General features: G+C 37.3%; 2 protein-coding genes and 1 non-coding gene across 3 annotated transcripts; all 3 read left to right on the forward strand.

Annotated features, from left to right (window-relative positions):
* The first annotated feature begins 21 nt into the window (after positions 1 to 21).
* Positions 22 to 6719, forward strand: LOC136997268 (myosin-2 heavy chain-like). The gene is made up of 2 exons (XM_067347813.1): positions 22 to 5116; positions 5505 to 6719. The coding sequence occupies exons 1-2, from the start codon at positions 23 to 25 to the stop codon at positions 5727 to 5729; spliced, it is 5319 nt and encodes a 1772-aa protein (XP_067203914.1). The 5' UTR covers position 22; the 3' UTR covers positions 5730 to 6719.
* An 810-nt stretch (positions 6720 to 7529) lies between these two features.
* Positions 7530 to 13605, forward strand: LOC105675646 (uncharacterized). Its single transcript, XM_012372928.2, has 3 exons — positions 7530 to 10563; positions 11675 to 11771; positions 12870 to 13605. Exons 1-3 carry the CDS (start codon positions 10549 to 10551, stop codon positions 13112 to 13114), a joined length of 357 nt encoding a protein of 118 aa, XP_012228351.1. The 5' UTR covers positions 7530 to 10548; the 3' UTR covers positions 13115 to 13605.
* On the forward strand, positions 9573 to 9645 carry TRNAA-GGC (transfer RNA alanine (anticodon GGC)). Its single transcript has one exon. It is a non-coding gene; the product is annotated as a tRNA-Ala (tRNA).
* Positions 13606 to 13628: the final 23 nt, after the last annotated feature.

The following is a 13628-nucleotide window of genomic DNA, read 5'->3' on the forward strand; positions in this document are numbered from 1 at the left end:
GTCCAGCAGCACTACGACTGTTATGACGCTCAATATGACTAAAGAAGCCTTCTCGCAAATAGGCGGCTACAAGGAAAATCCCTTCCTCAGTCCTATCCTCGACAACAGCAACATCGTCATTACGAAAAACAAGATCAAATACAAGGTCCTCGTGCGACCAGAACAGCCGAAGAAAGTTGCCAAACCTACCACTGACCGATCGCCTTATCAACAACCTCCGTCATCTTTCGAAGAAGAGGACGATTACGGAAGAATTCGCGATGAGTTGAACGCGAAATACAACAAAATGCTGAACCACATTAATAACAAACAGAAGAGCCAGTCTCCCCAAGGAAGAAAAAAGATTATTTATCCGGAGGACCTCACCTTGATGAGGCCGCCGAGCGCTCGACAAGTCGCTCATTCGATCTTCCCAATAAATCGTCCTTCAGCCGCGGATCATTCGAGCGACGAAAGCGAATCGTCGCGGGAAACTAACTGGAGAAACCCCCTGCAGGATCAACATCATCCTCAATCGATTAAGTTACATGTCGATCCCTACATCCGTTCGGCGCATTTGCCTTATTACAAAAATTCACTTCCGTCTACGAAGCTGCTACCGCCGCCGCCGCCGCCCAGTATCGCGAACATTTACGGCAATTATCGTAATAGCAGGCAGAGCGACAATTATCCTTCTCATACGGACGGCAAGCCGCAGCCTGACAATGCATTCAGATATTTGCCGTTGGCGCCTGAGGCGAGCTGGAGAACACGCTCCAGGAGAAAGAGATCCGACGACGAAGGTGAGTTCCGCGAACGCAGCGGCACGGCCGCCGATGTGAAAGCAGCTGCGGCAAACAATACTGTGACCAATGACGGCAAATCGGAGCGGCTTGAAGGTTCGTTCAGTAGGGTAACTGACAGGCCGAAGGGAAAGTCGGCGAGTCGGGGAATAATCGATCGATTAGCATCCCCCGCGAGATCGCGCGCCGGCGAGAGCGGAACATCCGCGACCTTGACGAGCAAGAAAAATAATACTGTCGCTGTCGGTGAAAGCGAGAACGCTGAAGACGCGAGAGAAACGGCAACCGGCGATCTAAAAGCTACAAAAAAATCAATATCAGAGAAACCGAATGAGCGGAAAAATGACACAAGTGAGGAGTTGTCGCAGAAAAAGAGAAATGTCTCGCGAGGCGAAAGGCGATCGAAAAACTTGAAGAACAGAGCGGATGAAAAAGATCACGAAGAGCTGTTGAATGAGTCTCCAAAAATTAGCGGCGACGTCATCGATAAGGAGATCGCCGTGCGTTTCAATGACAAAGATGACAACAAAACTTCGTCGGAAATTAAGGAGAAAGGTAAAGTCGAGACTGATGTTCCAAGTTTCGATTACGTCGAAGAGCTCGCTGAAGACAGCCCCGTGGAGCCGTCTACGACAACAGAAGCCGCTATAGATTGGAAGAAGTATCCTTTCTACAACGACGAGAACGTGCCCAGTGCGTCGGCGTTGAAATATATCGTCGATCCCAAGACGGTCCCGCGAAAAACCTCGCGCGGAATGGAATTTTACGATTCGCGGAACGCCTACAAGCAATGCGACGCGGTGGAGCCCAGTCTGGACAAGGTGTTGCCCGAAAAAGAAGAGCCGGATGCCGAGCGAGGTCCGCAGGAGGATTTGCCGCATCTGCGCGGTCTGGGAGACAAGCTGGACTGCCTGAAGGCCAAATACTTCGACGAGAATCCTCTCGACAGTCCGTTGTTCGCCGAAAAGCTGATCGCAGATCCGACCCCGCCGTCGGAATTGAACTCTACGAAGTTCGCCTCGCAAATCCTCGCGCTGCCCCAGCAGAAGGACGATTACGTCGTGCCGCGCGTCTCGAAAAAGCCGGAGCGCGACGGCCGTCAGCTGCGGAACAGAAATCGTGCGCGCGAAGCCCAGGAGTCGATACGCATCAACTACAAATACGATCCGCAGACCGGAAGAGGCAGGAACGCGTACATGTACACCGTGCGAAATACGATACCGCATAACGCGGGGCGCAGAGTGAAGAGTCGAATAACGAGGCCGAGGAGTTCCACCACCACTACCACGCAATCGCCAAAAAAGTATCAGATCGCGTCTTATCAAAATCAGGTGTACGAGGACGTGATGGGAAACATCAGGCACTTGGCGAATCAGATTCACGAGAAGATCACCTTGTCGCCGGCTACGCAGATCCTGGAGACCGCAGGTAGCGAAAACTCGCTGCAAATAGTGCACATCACGCCGAGCCCGCCGAAGGAGAAGACCACGTCGATGCCGAACGTCACGGAGATCAATGCGACGAACAGCACAAAATCGTCGGAAATCAAAGGTCTGCTACCTCCGCCGAAGTATGTAACTCCGCGACAGTCGACTTACAGGAAGCACAGACCGCCGAGTAAGAGCAGAATATCCTTGCTGAGAGCTCCGAGTCTTTCTCGCATCATCGCTCATCATCATGCCATCAAGATAAAGAAGCGCAGCACGACAAACGATATTACGAATTTCTCCGAAAGTGTGATTAATGAAACTGCAGCTAAAAAATCCGCAGAAATCGACGCTGTTGAAAGTAGCACGATTGTACAATCGGTCGAAGAGACAACGACAGAAACAAACTCGACGCCTGAAACAATAGATTTGGAGATTGCGGAAAGTAAACAAAACTTGTCAACTCTGAAAGTCGAAGGCAAGAAGAGACGGAAAAACTCGACGAGCGACGATCAGAAGAGCGAATCTTCTCCGAGAATCATCTACACGATTAGAGATCGAATAAGACATTCAAAGCCTAAATGGAATGCGATGGGATTCGGTAAGTTTAACGCGAACTCGAGAACGGTGGATGAAGACAACAGGCGAAAGGAGCCGCGGTATAATCAGTTCACAAGAAAAAAAAAACCAGTCGACGATCAGCGGAACAATTCTGCGTCGTTAAATTCGACCGACACTACAGAAATCGAAAGTGCAACGTCATTAATCGAGGGCGAAGAAAGTAGCCTGGGCGACGTTTACCGCCCAGAAGAATCCGCCATGCGTCAAATGATTTATCGTACGAAGAACGCACGTCGCGAGCCGAAGAAGGCCGAGAGTGTCGAAACGGAATCTGAAGAAAATGCCGAAAAGGAGACAGAAAGTACGACGAACTCGTATGAGGTTCGTGAAAATATTGACGACGTCACTACTGCGAGTTCCTCGAGCTCGAAGGCGGTGCAGGATTTGAAAGAGTACTTAGAATCCGATCCACCAGGATACGCGGAAACGTTTCCCGAGGAAGCGACGACGACATCGAGCAAGAATCGCGCGAAACACGAAGAAGAAGACGAAGATACCGATTATCCTAAAAATGCAGCAAGCCCGTGGAGTGACGATTCTTCCGAGAAAGCCGAGGAACAAGTCGAAACGCCAATTAAGACGGAGTTGCCGCAAGACGACGATTCCGAAGAAGTTTCTTCGAAGGAGGAGGAAGGCTCGAATAAGGAACAGACGTTTTTCACGTATAGAGAGCGACCATCGTCGGCTGAAAGCGACAGAGACGACGAACGTTCCGAGAAAGCGTCGTTCTACAGCCCTTTTCCGTTTTCAAAGTACAAGTCGATGATCAAGGAAGAAAGCGACGAATCCGAAGAAGGCAGCGAGGATTACGTATTTCCTTGGCACGCCGACGAAAAAGACAAGGAAAACAAATACAGATGGCTACAAAATTACGACAGGTTTGAATATCCTTGGGAGAGGCGAGAAAGACTGGCAAAGGAGCGGCAAAGAAAACAAAAACGAGCTAACAGGATCAAGGAGCTGTTTTATGGCGACAAGAACGAGGAAGAGTCTACGAGACGCGAGAGACCAATTTATCCTTGGGAAAAATACGACGTGCCTTCCAAGTCTCACGTGAATGCTAGACGCGACGTCTCGCGCAGAAATATGGACGATCGCGAGGAAACCAGCACCGAGCGGCTGCCGTTTACGAAGTTTAGCAGCAGGTACAGTTCCAGTCGCGATATAAAACCGCGAAGGTCTTCTACTGCGCGAGAGATCAGCAGATCCATCAAGAAATTCCTAGAGGACGAGGACGAGTCCAAGGAAGAGACTTCGAGGGAAAATAAAGATCGTTTCTCATCGCGCAAATTGTTCTCGGATAAAGAAATCCCCAAGGAAAGAAAAAGTAGAAAAAGAAAAAATCCCCAAGCCAACAAAAAGATGTCTAATAACACGCGCTTTGATTCGAACGGACTGAGAAGCAGAGAAGCTTTTAACGAAGCAGAAAAAGAGGCCACGACAGAATATATCGAGTTGAATAAGACTAATGAATCAGAATCGCAGGCGGCGAATCGATTATCCAACGGCATGACAGAAATTCCTTCTATGACTGGAAAACGAAAGAAACGTCGACGAAAAATATCGCAGAACAACTCTACGATCCCCCCCGACAGCACACCTGCCGAGTCTATTACTGAATCGACCAAAAGGAGACGCAAGAAACCTCAAGCGTCGACGACAACGTCAGCTACGCCTGCGGCGATAGCCGACCTTGACACAAGTAAATCAATTTTCATACCCGTTCAAAGGAAGTATTCGAAAACGGATGAGGCCGCGAAAAAGAGCGAACTGAAATCTCCTAAATGGACTATCACGCCCGAAACGAGCGAAGCTGAGAATCTTCAAGTGAAAACTTCGACTCCGAAAACGCGAACGATCGAGCATCGATCGAGAATCTCGAAAGAGAAAATCATGAGGAAGACCATTTATCCGGATGAGAGAGAAAACTTTGACTCCACGAAGAAAAACGTGACAGTTGCTCGGAAAGAGCCGATGCAAAAATTGGAAACTAATTTAAAGCGCAGAAAGAAGAATAATAATGAACAGAATGCTAATAATAAAAATACATATGATAAAATGTTGATAAAACAAAGGGGTAAGGAAAATGACTCTGATATTAGGATCGCTGACGGAGAAATTAAAAAATTGATACTAATAGAGAAAACTCAAGACAAAAGTAAGAACCATCCTTTGAAAAATCTTGAAATAAACAAAGAAGAAGTGAAGAAGATAAATGACGCTAGCATTTACGACGGGATTATTAATGATGAGAATGGCAACGATAGCTTTCGGATGCCGCCAGAAGTAAGTTTGTCACCACATCACAGGATGATGCAACTGACTCAATACAGCTCCAAGCAGATAATGTCCTCTATGTCTCGGATTTCAAAGAATTATGATTATTAAGGCATGAATTTTACTTTCTTTCATTCGTTCGGATAAAATATTTTTACAATATTAATTTCAAAATTATCACGCCAACAATCTTGCAATAAGTATAAAATATGCTAGAACTTAAAAAAAGAAAGTTAAATTATTTGTTCATATTCTGTGAAAATGCGTAAGCTGTATAATGTAAGAATTATTCATTAAACATACACAAATTTTACACACAACAAATTAGTATCATTAAATGCAATGTCCCATCAAATTACGTATAATAACACGAATTAATAAAATTTTACGCTTTCAGACTTACGCAGTAAGCAACCTATTGCTGCAGAACATTCCACCGAATCGAGTGAGAAATGATCAAGCCAACGAAAGGACTGGAAGCATATTAAGGTTAAATAAGAATCCGGAGCACAATAGCGGCGAAGAAAGGGAAGAAGACAAAGAAAAACGCAGGTTGTTATTACAGAGCAAATTTATAAAGGATCCGGAACGTAGACTATATTATTATGTAGATCGTAAATGATTACAATTAAGTATTTTCCGTTATTTACCGGTATTTACCGGTATCTACCGTTTGATCATGGGAAAACATTTTCAATTAAAAAGCAATAAATTAATACGTGACGTTTATTTTAACACGCACAATATTCGTAATTTTTGCAATAGTTTATCATCGTAGCATATTTTAGCAACTTAATCTTGATTCCAGAGAAAGCGCAGTTTAGATATGGATGGTTAACCGCGATCCAGCCGAAGGTGTTGTAATAGTTTTTTCTGTCTCGTAATTACGTTGTTGTACATAGTCGAAGGTACTTTTGTTATAAATAAACGTTACAGAAGGATTACATAATGCCTCACTCGAAAGTGTCGCCGTATTCGTTCAATTGCTGGCGCACTCTCGCGCGGCCTACGTGCGCCGCGATGAAATCATGCAAAACCTCGAAGAAATTATACCTCCTTGTAACGCAAGAAAATCTTGTTAGGAGTTGAAATTTTCTGCTCGTTCATAATACTTCGATAATATTGTGATTTTTTTTTAATCGGTGATTTGATCGATGAGACAATTCATCCACTTTCAAAATTGAATCTTGTTTGTACTAATCTCAGCATTAAACTTAAAAAAAAAATTGAATTAATTACATAAAAATAGCGTGGATATCAGTGTTATTACAATTAATGACGTTTCGGCCAGATTCGATACAGAAGACTGTGTACTCTCAAAAAACAATTGATATTTATGTCCATCTCGCGATGTTGTCAAAATTAATAAGATATAGATATTAAGCATTTAAGGAGGAAAATATAAAAATATAAATCCTACAAAAATAGAAATAAATTTAATAGCAGTTCTGATTAATTTATTATCAAACAATGTATTATATGTATGTATTTTTGTGTTGATCCTTCTTTTTTCATTAATTATAACTTTATTTCATTTACGTTAAATGTACAGAAATCTGTACGTCATAATATTTTTTACAATAAAACTTGACAATTAATTATTTAGCTAGAAATTAATTCTTTTTATTTATAGACATACAAATCTCATATCTGTGAATTTATAATTTTATACAAATTTTATACAAATTGATTAACTGCCAGAATGTTAAATTTTTATATATAAAATTTTGTTATTTATGTTAAAATTATAATTTTTTAACAATTTTTGTATTACAATAATTAAAAATAAATTGAAATTTGTTTTTCATATTTCACGCTCAAGATTAACCGATTATGTATTAAAACTATGTACAATTTCAATTTATTAATTTGGCCAAAATTACCTCTTTTCAGTATTAATAAAAACTTTAACATTTACACAAACATTTTTTTTTATTTATACTAACAATAAGTGAGCTAAGATATACATAACAATTAATTATCAACTGATTCAATGTAAATCCCATTTTTAATAGATTCAAGTAACACATAAAATTACAATATTGATAAATATAGATAAATGAACTAAGAAGATAAGAATAAAATTGGCGCGTTGTAAAAACTAAGAGTAGTTAATATTTATAAATCACCAATGTAGCTTTTTTTATTAAATAAATTAGTTGGAAAATGTTAATGTAGAAAATAATATTTTTTTATTTTATTTATATTTGTGACATGATTTACACGGCTTGCGTTACAGATTTTAGTGCATTTTTTGTATTTTATAGAAAATATTGACATTGTCTTCTTTGAATTTTGATACATTTCCGAATTCTTTGCTTAAATCCTTTCTGCACTGTGTTAAAGACGCAATTCTATTGGTTTAATATAAATGTTCGCTCAAAATTTTGTTATTTAGATCCGATTATTTATTTTCGAATCTTTGTATATAAAATTAACACATAATTATGATAATTTGATAATTAAGCATAGTTTTTATTAAATTAATATGTTTTTTTAGTACTCTTTTTCTCTCTTTCTCTTCTATAATAGCAATGTTTTTTCAGCAGATATTTATCATCACAACAATCGCTACGAATCTACGAGACTAGATCATTAACCTTGTTATGTAATTGCCGGTCTCTTTTCGAGGAGCGGATACCCTTGATCCAATTTTTGTCGTACAAGCGCAATGATCTTTTTACGCTGTTTAATAAGCAATTTATTGATAATTACTCTATCTTTTACATCAATTCACTAACGAGAGAAACGGAGCAATTATGCGTAATGCAACAAAATCTCGGTGCAGATAATCGGTTATTGCGCTCCAATTTATTGTTGCGCTATATTAGATCATACATACACAAGATTTTCAAACAAATTTGGAAATTGATTTTTATTATTGCGTTCTTTATGAAGAATCAAGAATAATACAGATTTTGAACATCGTAGATTAAATTAATATATTTATTTTAAAGACTTTTACTACTTGATTAATTTATAATAGAGATATTTAGCAAATATAAAAAATTATTTTCGCAGAGAGTTATCAAAGTTAATTTTTATCAAACAAAAATATAAATTTTTACAATTCTTTTTATTGTTCTTATGTGTTACGTTCTTCAAACATCCTGCGAATGTGTCCTCCAAAAGCTTTATCAACCATAAACTTCTTTGCGGCGTATAATTAATCCATTTTCGTCTTGATCACGTATTCAAGTGGATAGTCAGTGCGGAGAGAACTCCGTCTCGTGTTACAAGAATAGAATACTGTACCGGAAAGGAAAGGTGCGCGGGCCAATCGCGCGTGTCACCAGTGACCACAGCTGGGAAAGAGGTATCAGCCGCTCAAGCAGCCGTGACGAATTTATATCCGTCACGAGTAATACGTCGTTGTCAAATAAATTACATACACGTAGATGTAGTTCAAGATTTCTAGCTCGGGCACTCGGGCTTCTCCTTCACGCGACGCATGTCGCGTTATACGATGCGACGTAAAGACAATGACGTTAATCCGGTACGCAATATATAATCTCGTAAGAGTCTCTTGATTATTCTAATTTTACTTTGCAACGCGAGTCTAAAGATGGCTTGCGAGTAAAAAATAGTGAATTAAAACATACTGCGACGTGTACCTTGGCATTTAGATGGCTTTGAAGCAACCTGCATAAAGAGGCGCATTTAAGTGACGCTGCTCAATTATTTTACGTAATGCGCGCTTTTCAAGCAGCTTGGCTATATGATCACAGGTACTGAGATAAAAATATTAAATTAATTCAAATTACATTGTTTCGCGGGCGACGCATGCTTTTGTCCGTAGGATACTTTCCAAGCGTTTTCTCCCGCTGAGCTAGACATATTGTGTCCATTATAAGTCTAAGTGTCCATTATAAAAGTTCATTAAAGTCGCATTACATTAGATAACCGCAAGATGCTTTCTCAACGAGCGTCCTCGCCTGGAAAGAATACAATCAGCTTGCAATGCACATGTGACTAATTGATGCAGACAATTAGTTCACGCTAATAATATTTAAATAATGCACAACGCTATGTTTGTCATGTGTTTGAAAATTTCTTTTATAAATGTTATAAAATATAATGAAAATGGCGATAAGAGCCGTTGCAGGATGTTCGTGCTAAATTTTTAATTTTTCTTAAAGAAATTAGTAAATTAGTCTACAAGAGACAGTTAAATTGTACACCGATCTCAATTCGAGATACTTAAAGTGTGAATTGAGATCGGTGTACAATTTAACTGTCTCTTGTAGACTAATTTACTAATTTCTTTAAGAAAAATTAAAAATTTAGCACGAACATCCTGCAACGGCTCTTATCGCCATTTTCATTATTTATCGTTTGTTAAAACATTTGGAGCCTTCCATTATATGTGGTTTAAAGTTTTAAATCACGCGGGCATTATGACGCGTTTATGTCCTACAGCATTGTTGATTTCCTAATCTAGGAGAGATAAATGTTAGAAGCGTGGGGTCTGAGTAGTTTAATGGTAAGAACATTCGCCCGGCAAGCGAAAGACCCGGGTTCAATTCCCGGCTTAGCCACTCGCGCCCTGATATTTTTTCTCTCTTCCTTTCTTTACAATAATTCCTATACGTACATTAAAGTTTCTCGATATATGAGAACTATGTACTTTAAAATTTTCGTACACTTTAAGTATCTCGAATTGAGATCGGTGTACAATTTAACTGTCTCTTGTAGACTAATTTACTAATTTCTTTAAGAAAAATTTAAAATTTAGCACGAACATCCTGCAACGGCTCTTATCGCCATTTTCATTATTTATCGTTTGTTAAAACATTTGGAGCCTTCCATTATATGTGGTTTAAAGTTTTTTTATAAAATATATTTTTTATTTACTCACACATTTTTATGATTTTCGGAAAGATAATAATCCGTAATTTCCGCACAACGCTCGTCTATCCATCTTAATTGAGTTTAGTTCCTGTCACATTCACATCAAGCATCCGCAAATGATTTTGATGACAGTTCTTACAAATAAACTGTCTTCTTATAATGAAACGTGCTATTAAGTGCTAATTCGCGTCCTTCTTATTTACTAGCTTAACTGTTTCCAATCTAAAATGACATACTCATCAATTAGCAAGGACATACGTCAGCCTTGTTAAAACTAAGCAAAAGAGACAAAGAGAAAACTGTGCCCGCCGTGGAAATCGCTCCTTGGCGCGCAGGAGTCAGCGCGCCCGATGTGAGAGGCTGCTGCTGTGCCCCAAGGTTAAGGTGTCCCAAGGTAGGTCCCACGATATCCTCGCGTGCGTTCTGATAAAATCCTAGTTGAATAAAACGCCCGCAATCGAAAGGCAACACCGGTCTATGATTGGTTAACGTAAACGTACACGCCGCGTCACGTAACGTGTATATAATTCGATCTTTGCCTTTGTACTCTAGTTACTTAGTACGTGTCGTGCTCTGCTGGAAACGGCGATATGCTGTCTGCCAAGGTACGTGAAAGGCGTTTTGTGATTGAAAACAAAATATAATCATTTCGTAGGTGGACATACCGACAAAGCCTTTAGTGCGCAGGATGTGTAGGAGTTCTCGCGATTATATGCGAGGATAATGTATCAGATTTAATGTTCCGAAATAAAAGTAAATAACATTAAATGCGTTTGCTATTATAGTTCTATCTAAAAAAAATTTGGATGTGTTACAGTATTATTTATTATATAAAAAAGTGCATAGTTACAGGATTATTTTTTTTTTTTTTTAGTAAAATATATTGAATTTAGTAAAAAATATGTGACACTTTTAATAGCATTTAAAACACAAAATATAATACATAAAAAAAGTGTTTGTTGATACTTGTTTTATATTTAGATAATTTACAGATTTGTTTCATGTTATTTGTTATAAAGATTGAGGGAATAGATAATATTTAGAAGCATTGTAAGACTACAAGTTTGTATAGCAAATGCAGATTATTAACAAAGAAAACCCGCGAAAAACTCGCATGCAAAGAGACGGCACACTTTCTATACGCAATTGTTGTTTTATTTCGATTGCTTAAATTTGTCTTAATGCAACCAGATTCGAGGTCAAATGTGTCTACGCGTCGCGAATCTCACTTATTAGTCCACACCCGAGAACGATGACACAATCGTGACACAACTGCGTGTTTAATTTATGAGAAACTACGTAAATAGTGTTTTTACTACACGAATCGCAGCATTGCTGCATAATTGCAAGAATATGCATATACAGTGTACTCTCTCATTGAGTAATTTATTATGCAAGGAAAAGTAAGCAGACTACAAAATAGCATTGCATTTATTCACTTTATTAAGAAGACTTTCAGCCATATATTTTAATATATGTAACTAGTTTAATTTGATCTATGTAGATTTATCTCATAAATTATTATACAAAAATTAATAATAAAAATTGTCAAGAGTTCTATATTATGCTAACATTTGCTAACACAGACAGATTATTATATAAAACATATTAAATAAATTGTTACATTATTTTTCTGGTATAGTTACATAAAGATATCCTTTCTTATGCACGCATTAAAGTCTCTTAGGCTGCTATTACTGCTGTGATTTTCTGTAGATTACCCTGCTATTTGGACTCGCAGCACTGTTACAATTATCAACAGCAGCACCAGACAGCGCAGGAAAAGTGGAGATGGTAAATGGATTAGCGTACGGTAAGTCAGACACCTATTTCTTGACTTTCTAACCAATTTAAAAAATTAAATATAATTGCATAATTTTAAAAATTTGTAAATTTATAATATATTATAGTATTATATTTGCAAAAATATTTATTTAATGTTAAATAATTTTATCATTTCAATTTTTCTCAAATTTATAAAATCTTCAAATACAATAAATAATCAAAATAATTTAAAATGTTTCAATGATTATTTTCAAAATTAAATGGTTAATTAAATGAGATAAAATATTTTTGTTTCTGCTCTTTTGAGTTGAATTCAGATTATGCTCCAACAGAAAGCAGCACTAGTGATTATTTGTAACTGTCTTTCCTTTCACCCGACAGAAGTAGCAATCTGTTATAGATATCTAGATACTTCAGATAATTCAACAGTTTATTAAATTATTATAAATAAATGTGTATTATTTTAGAATACAAATTGATACAACTTTGTAAAGTAATTGCTTCCAAATTGTATAACAAATTATCTACAACAAATAAATTCGATTAAAAGAATCTCATTTAAAATTTGAATTTAGCCAAAAATCATTCTGCAGACAGAAATAAAAAAAAACTTTTTAAAATGTTTTCAAGGTTTTCCTAAATTATAATAGCTTCGCATAAAGTGTTTTTCTGTCAGAATAGTCGTTTATTAAAAAAATTCGGCTTCTATTTTTAAACAATATACATTTATGGTTGATAAATAAACTAAAGTCATAAATTCCACGAATTTCAAATAAATTAATTTATGACATCATTGATATTAAATTCTAAAATCGCATTTTTTGACAATAATTTGCATTTATTAATGCTTTCATGCATATTATTATCTATATTACTAATAAATGTCAGATTACATCACTGTTAAATTTTAACTGTAGACAAAATCGATTTATGATATCACGGTTATAAAGTGCAATTGCACAATACAATAAATGTCAAAAAAATTAAAGGAAAGCATCAAAATTAATTATATAAATAAAATACTTAACTATGCTGCACAAAATTTGTTTTACTTACTAATCGCATAATTGCAAAAATTGTAATGCTAATAATTAATGTAATAAATTTTGATTGCAACATTCAACAGGTGGAATTCCATATGGTAGTGTGAGCGGCATGCTCGCGAAATATCCGGGATATGGACAAGTCAATGCCGAAGCTCAAGCTAGACAATTGAACATTTTTAGTAACACTCAACGGCCGGTAATTATCACGCCGAATTTCCGAGCAGTTCGACTTGTGGGAATTTCACCTCGACCTGTGCAAATTTACAATCTTCCTGGAGTCATCGCTCCTGGTGTCGTCGGCACGATCAGCCAAATCGGCTATTAATCTACTGAAATTAGACTGCCAGAATGATCTCGTCGTAGCCATAAAAATCATAAATTAATCAATCAAGCTTCCGTCTTTTCACTATAAAATTCTTTAGCAGTGAAAGTGTTTATATCGCAAAATTATACCTTGAAGCACAATATTAGCAATTATGATATGAAATAAAAATGATAAAGGATTATTAATTAATGCTGTCCGTTGAATTAATTTACGCAACATGGAAGTTGCATGACGGCTTTCACGTAAATTAATAATAATCACTTTTTGAAAATATTTTTTAAAATTTTAATTAAAAACAGAAACTTTGCGACATGCAATATTTTACGCATCTACACATTGCTTATGTGTGCCACCATTCATTGCCATATCATTTATAATATCAAGATTTATATGTAAACATACAGAAATACACGAATGTCTTTATATATATATATAATGCTGTATTGTTGCGTTTAATTACTCATAAGATTTAAATACAAATTAATGCAATATTTAGCGTATTTCAAAATTTGTC

The sequence above is a fragment of the Linepithema humile genome, chromosome 1, assembly GCF_040581485.1.
Source record: "Linepithema humile isolate Giens D197 chromosome 1, Lhum_UNIL_v1.0, whole genome shotgun sequence".
Taxonomy (NCBI): domain Eukaryota; kingdom Metazoa; phylum Arthropoda; class Insecta; order Hymenoptera; family Formicidae; genus Linepithema; species Linepithema humile.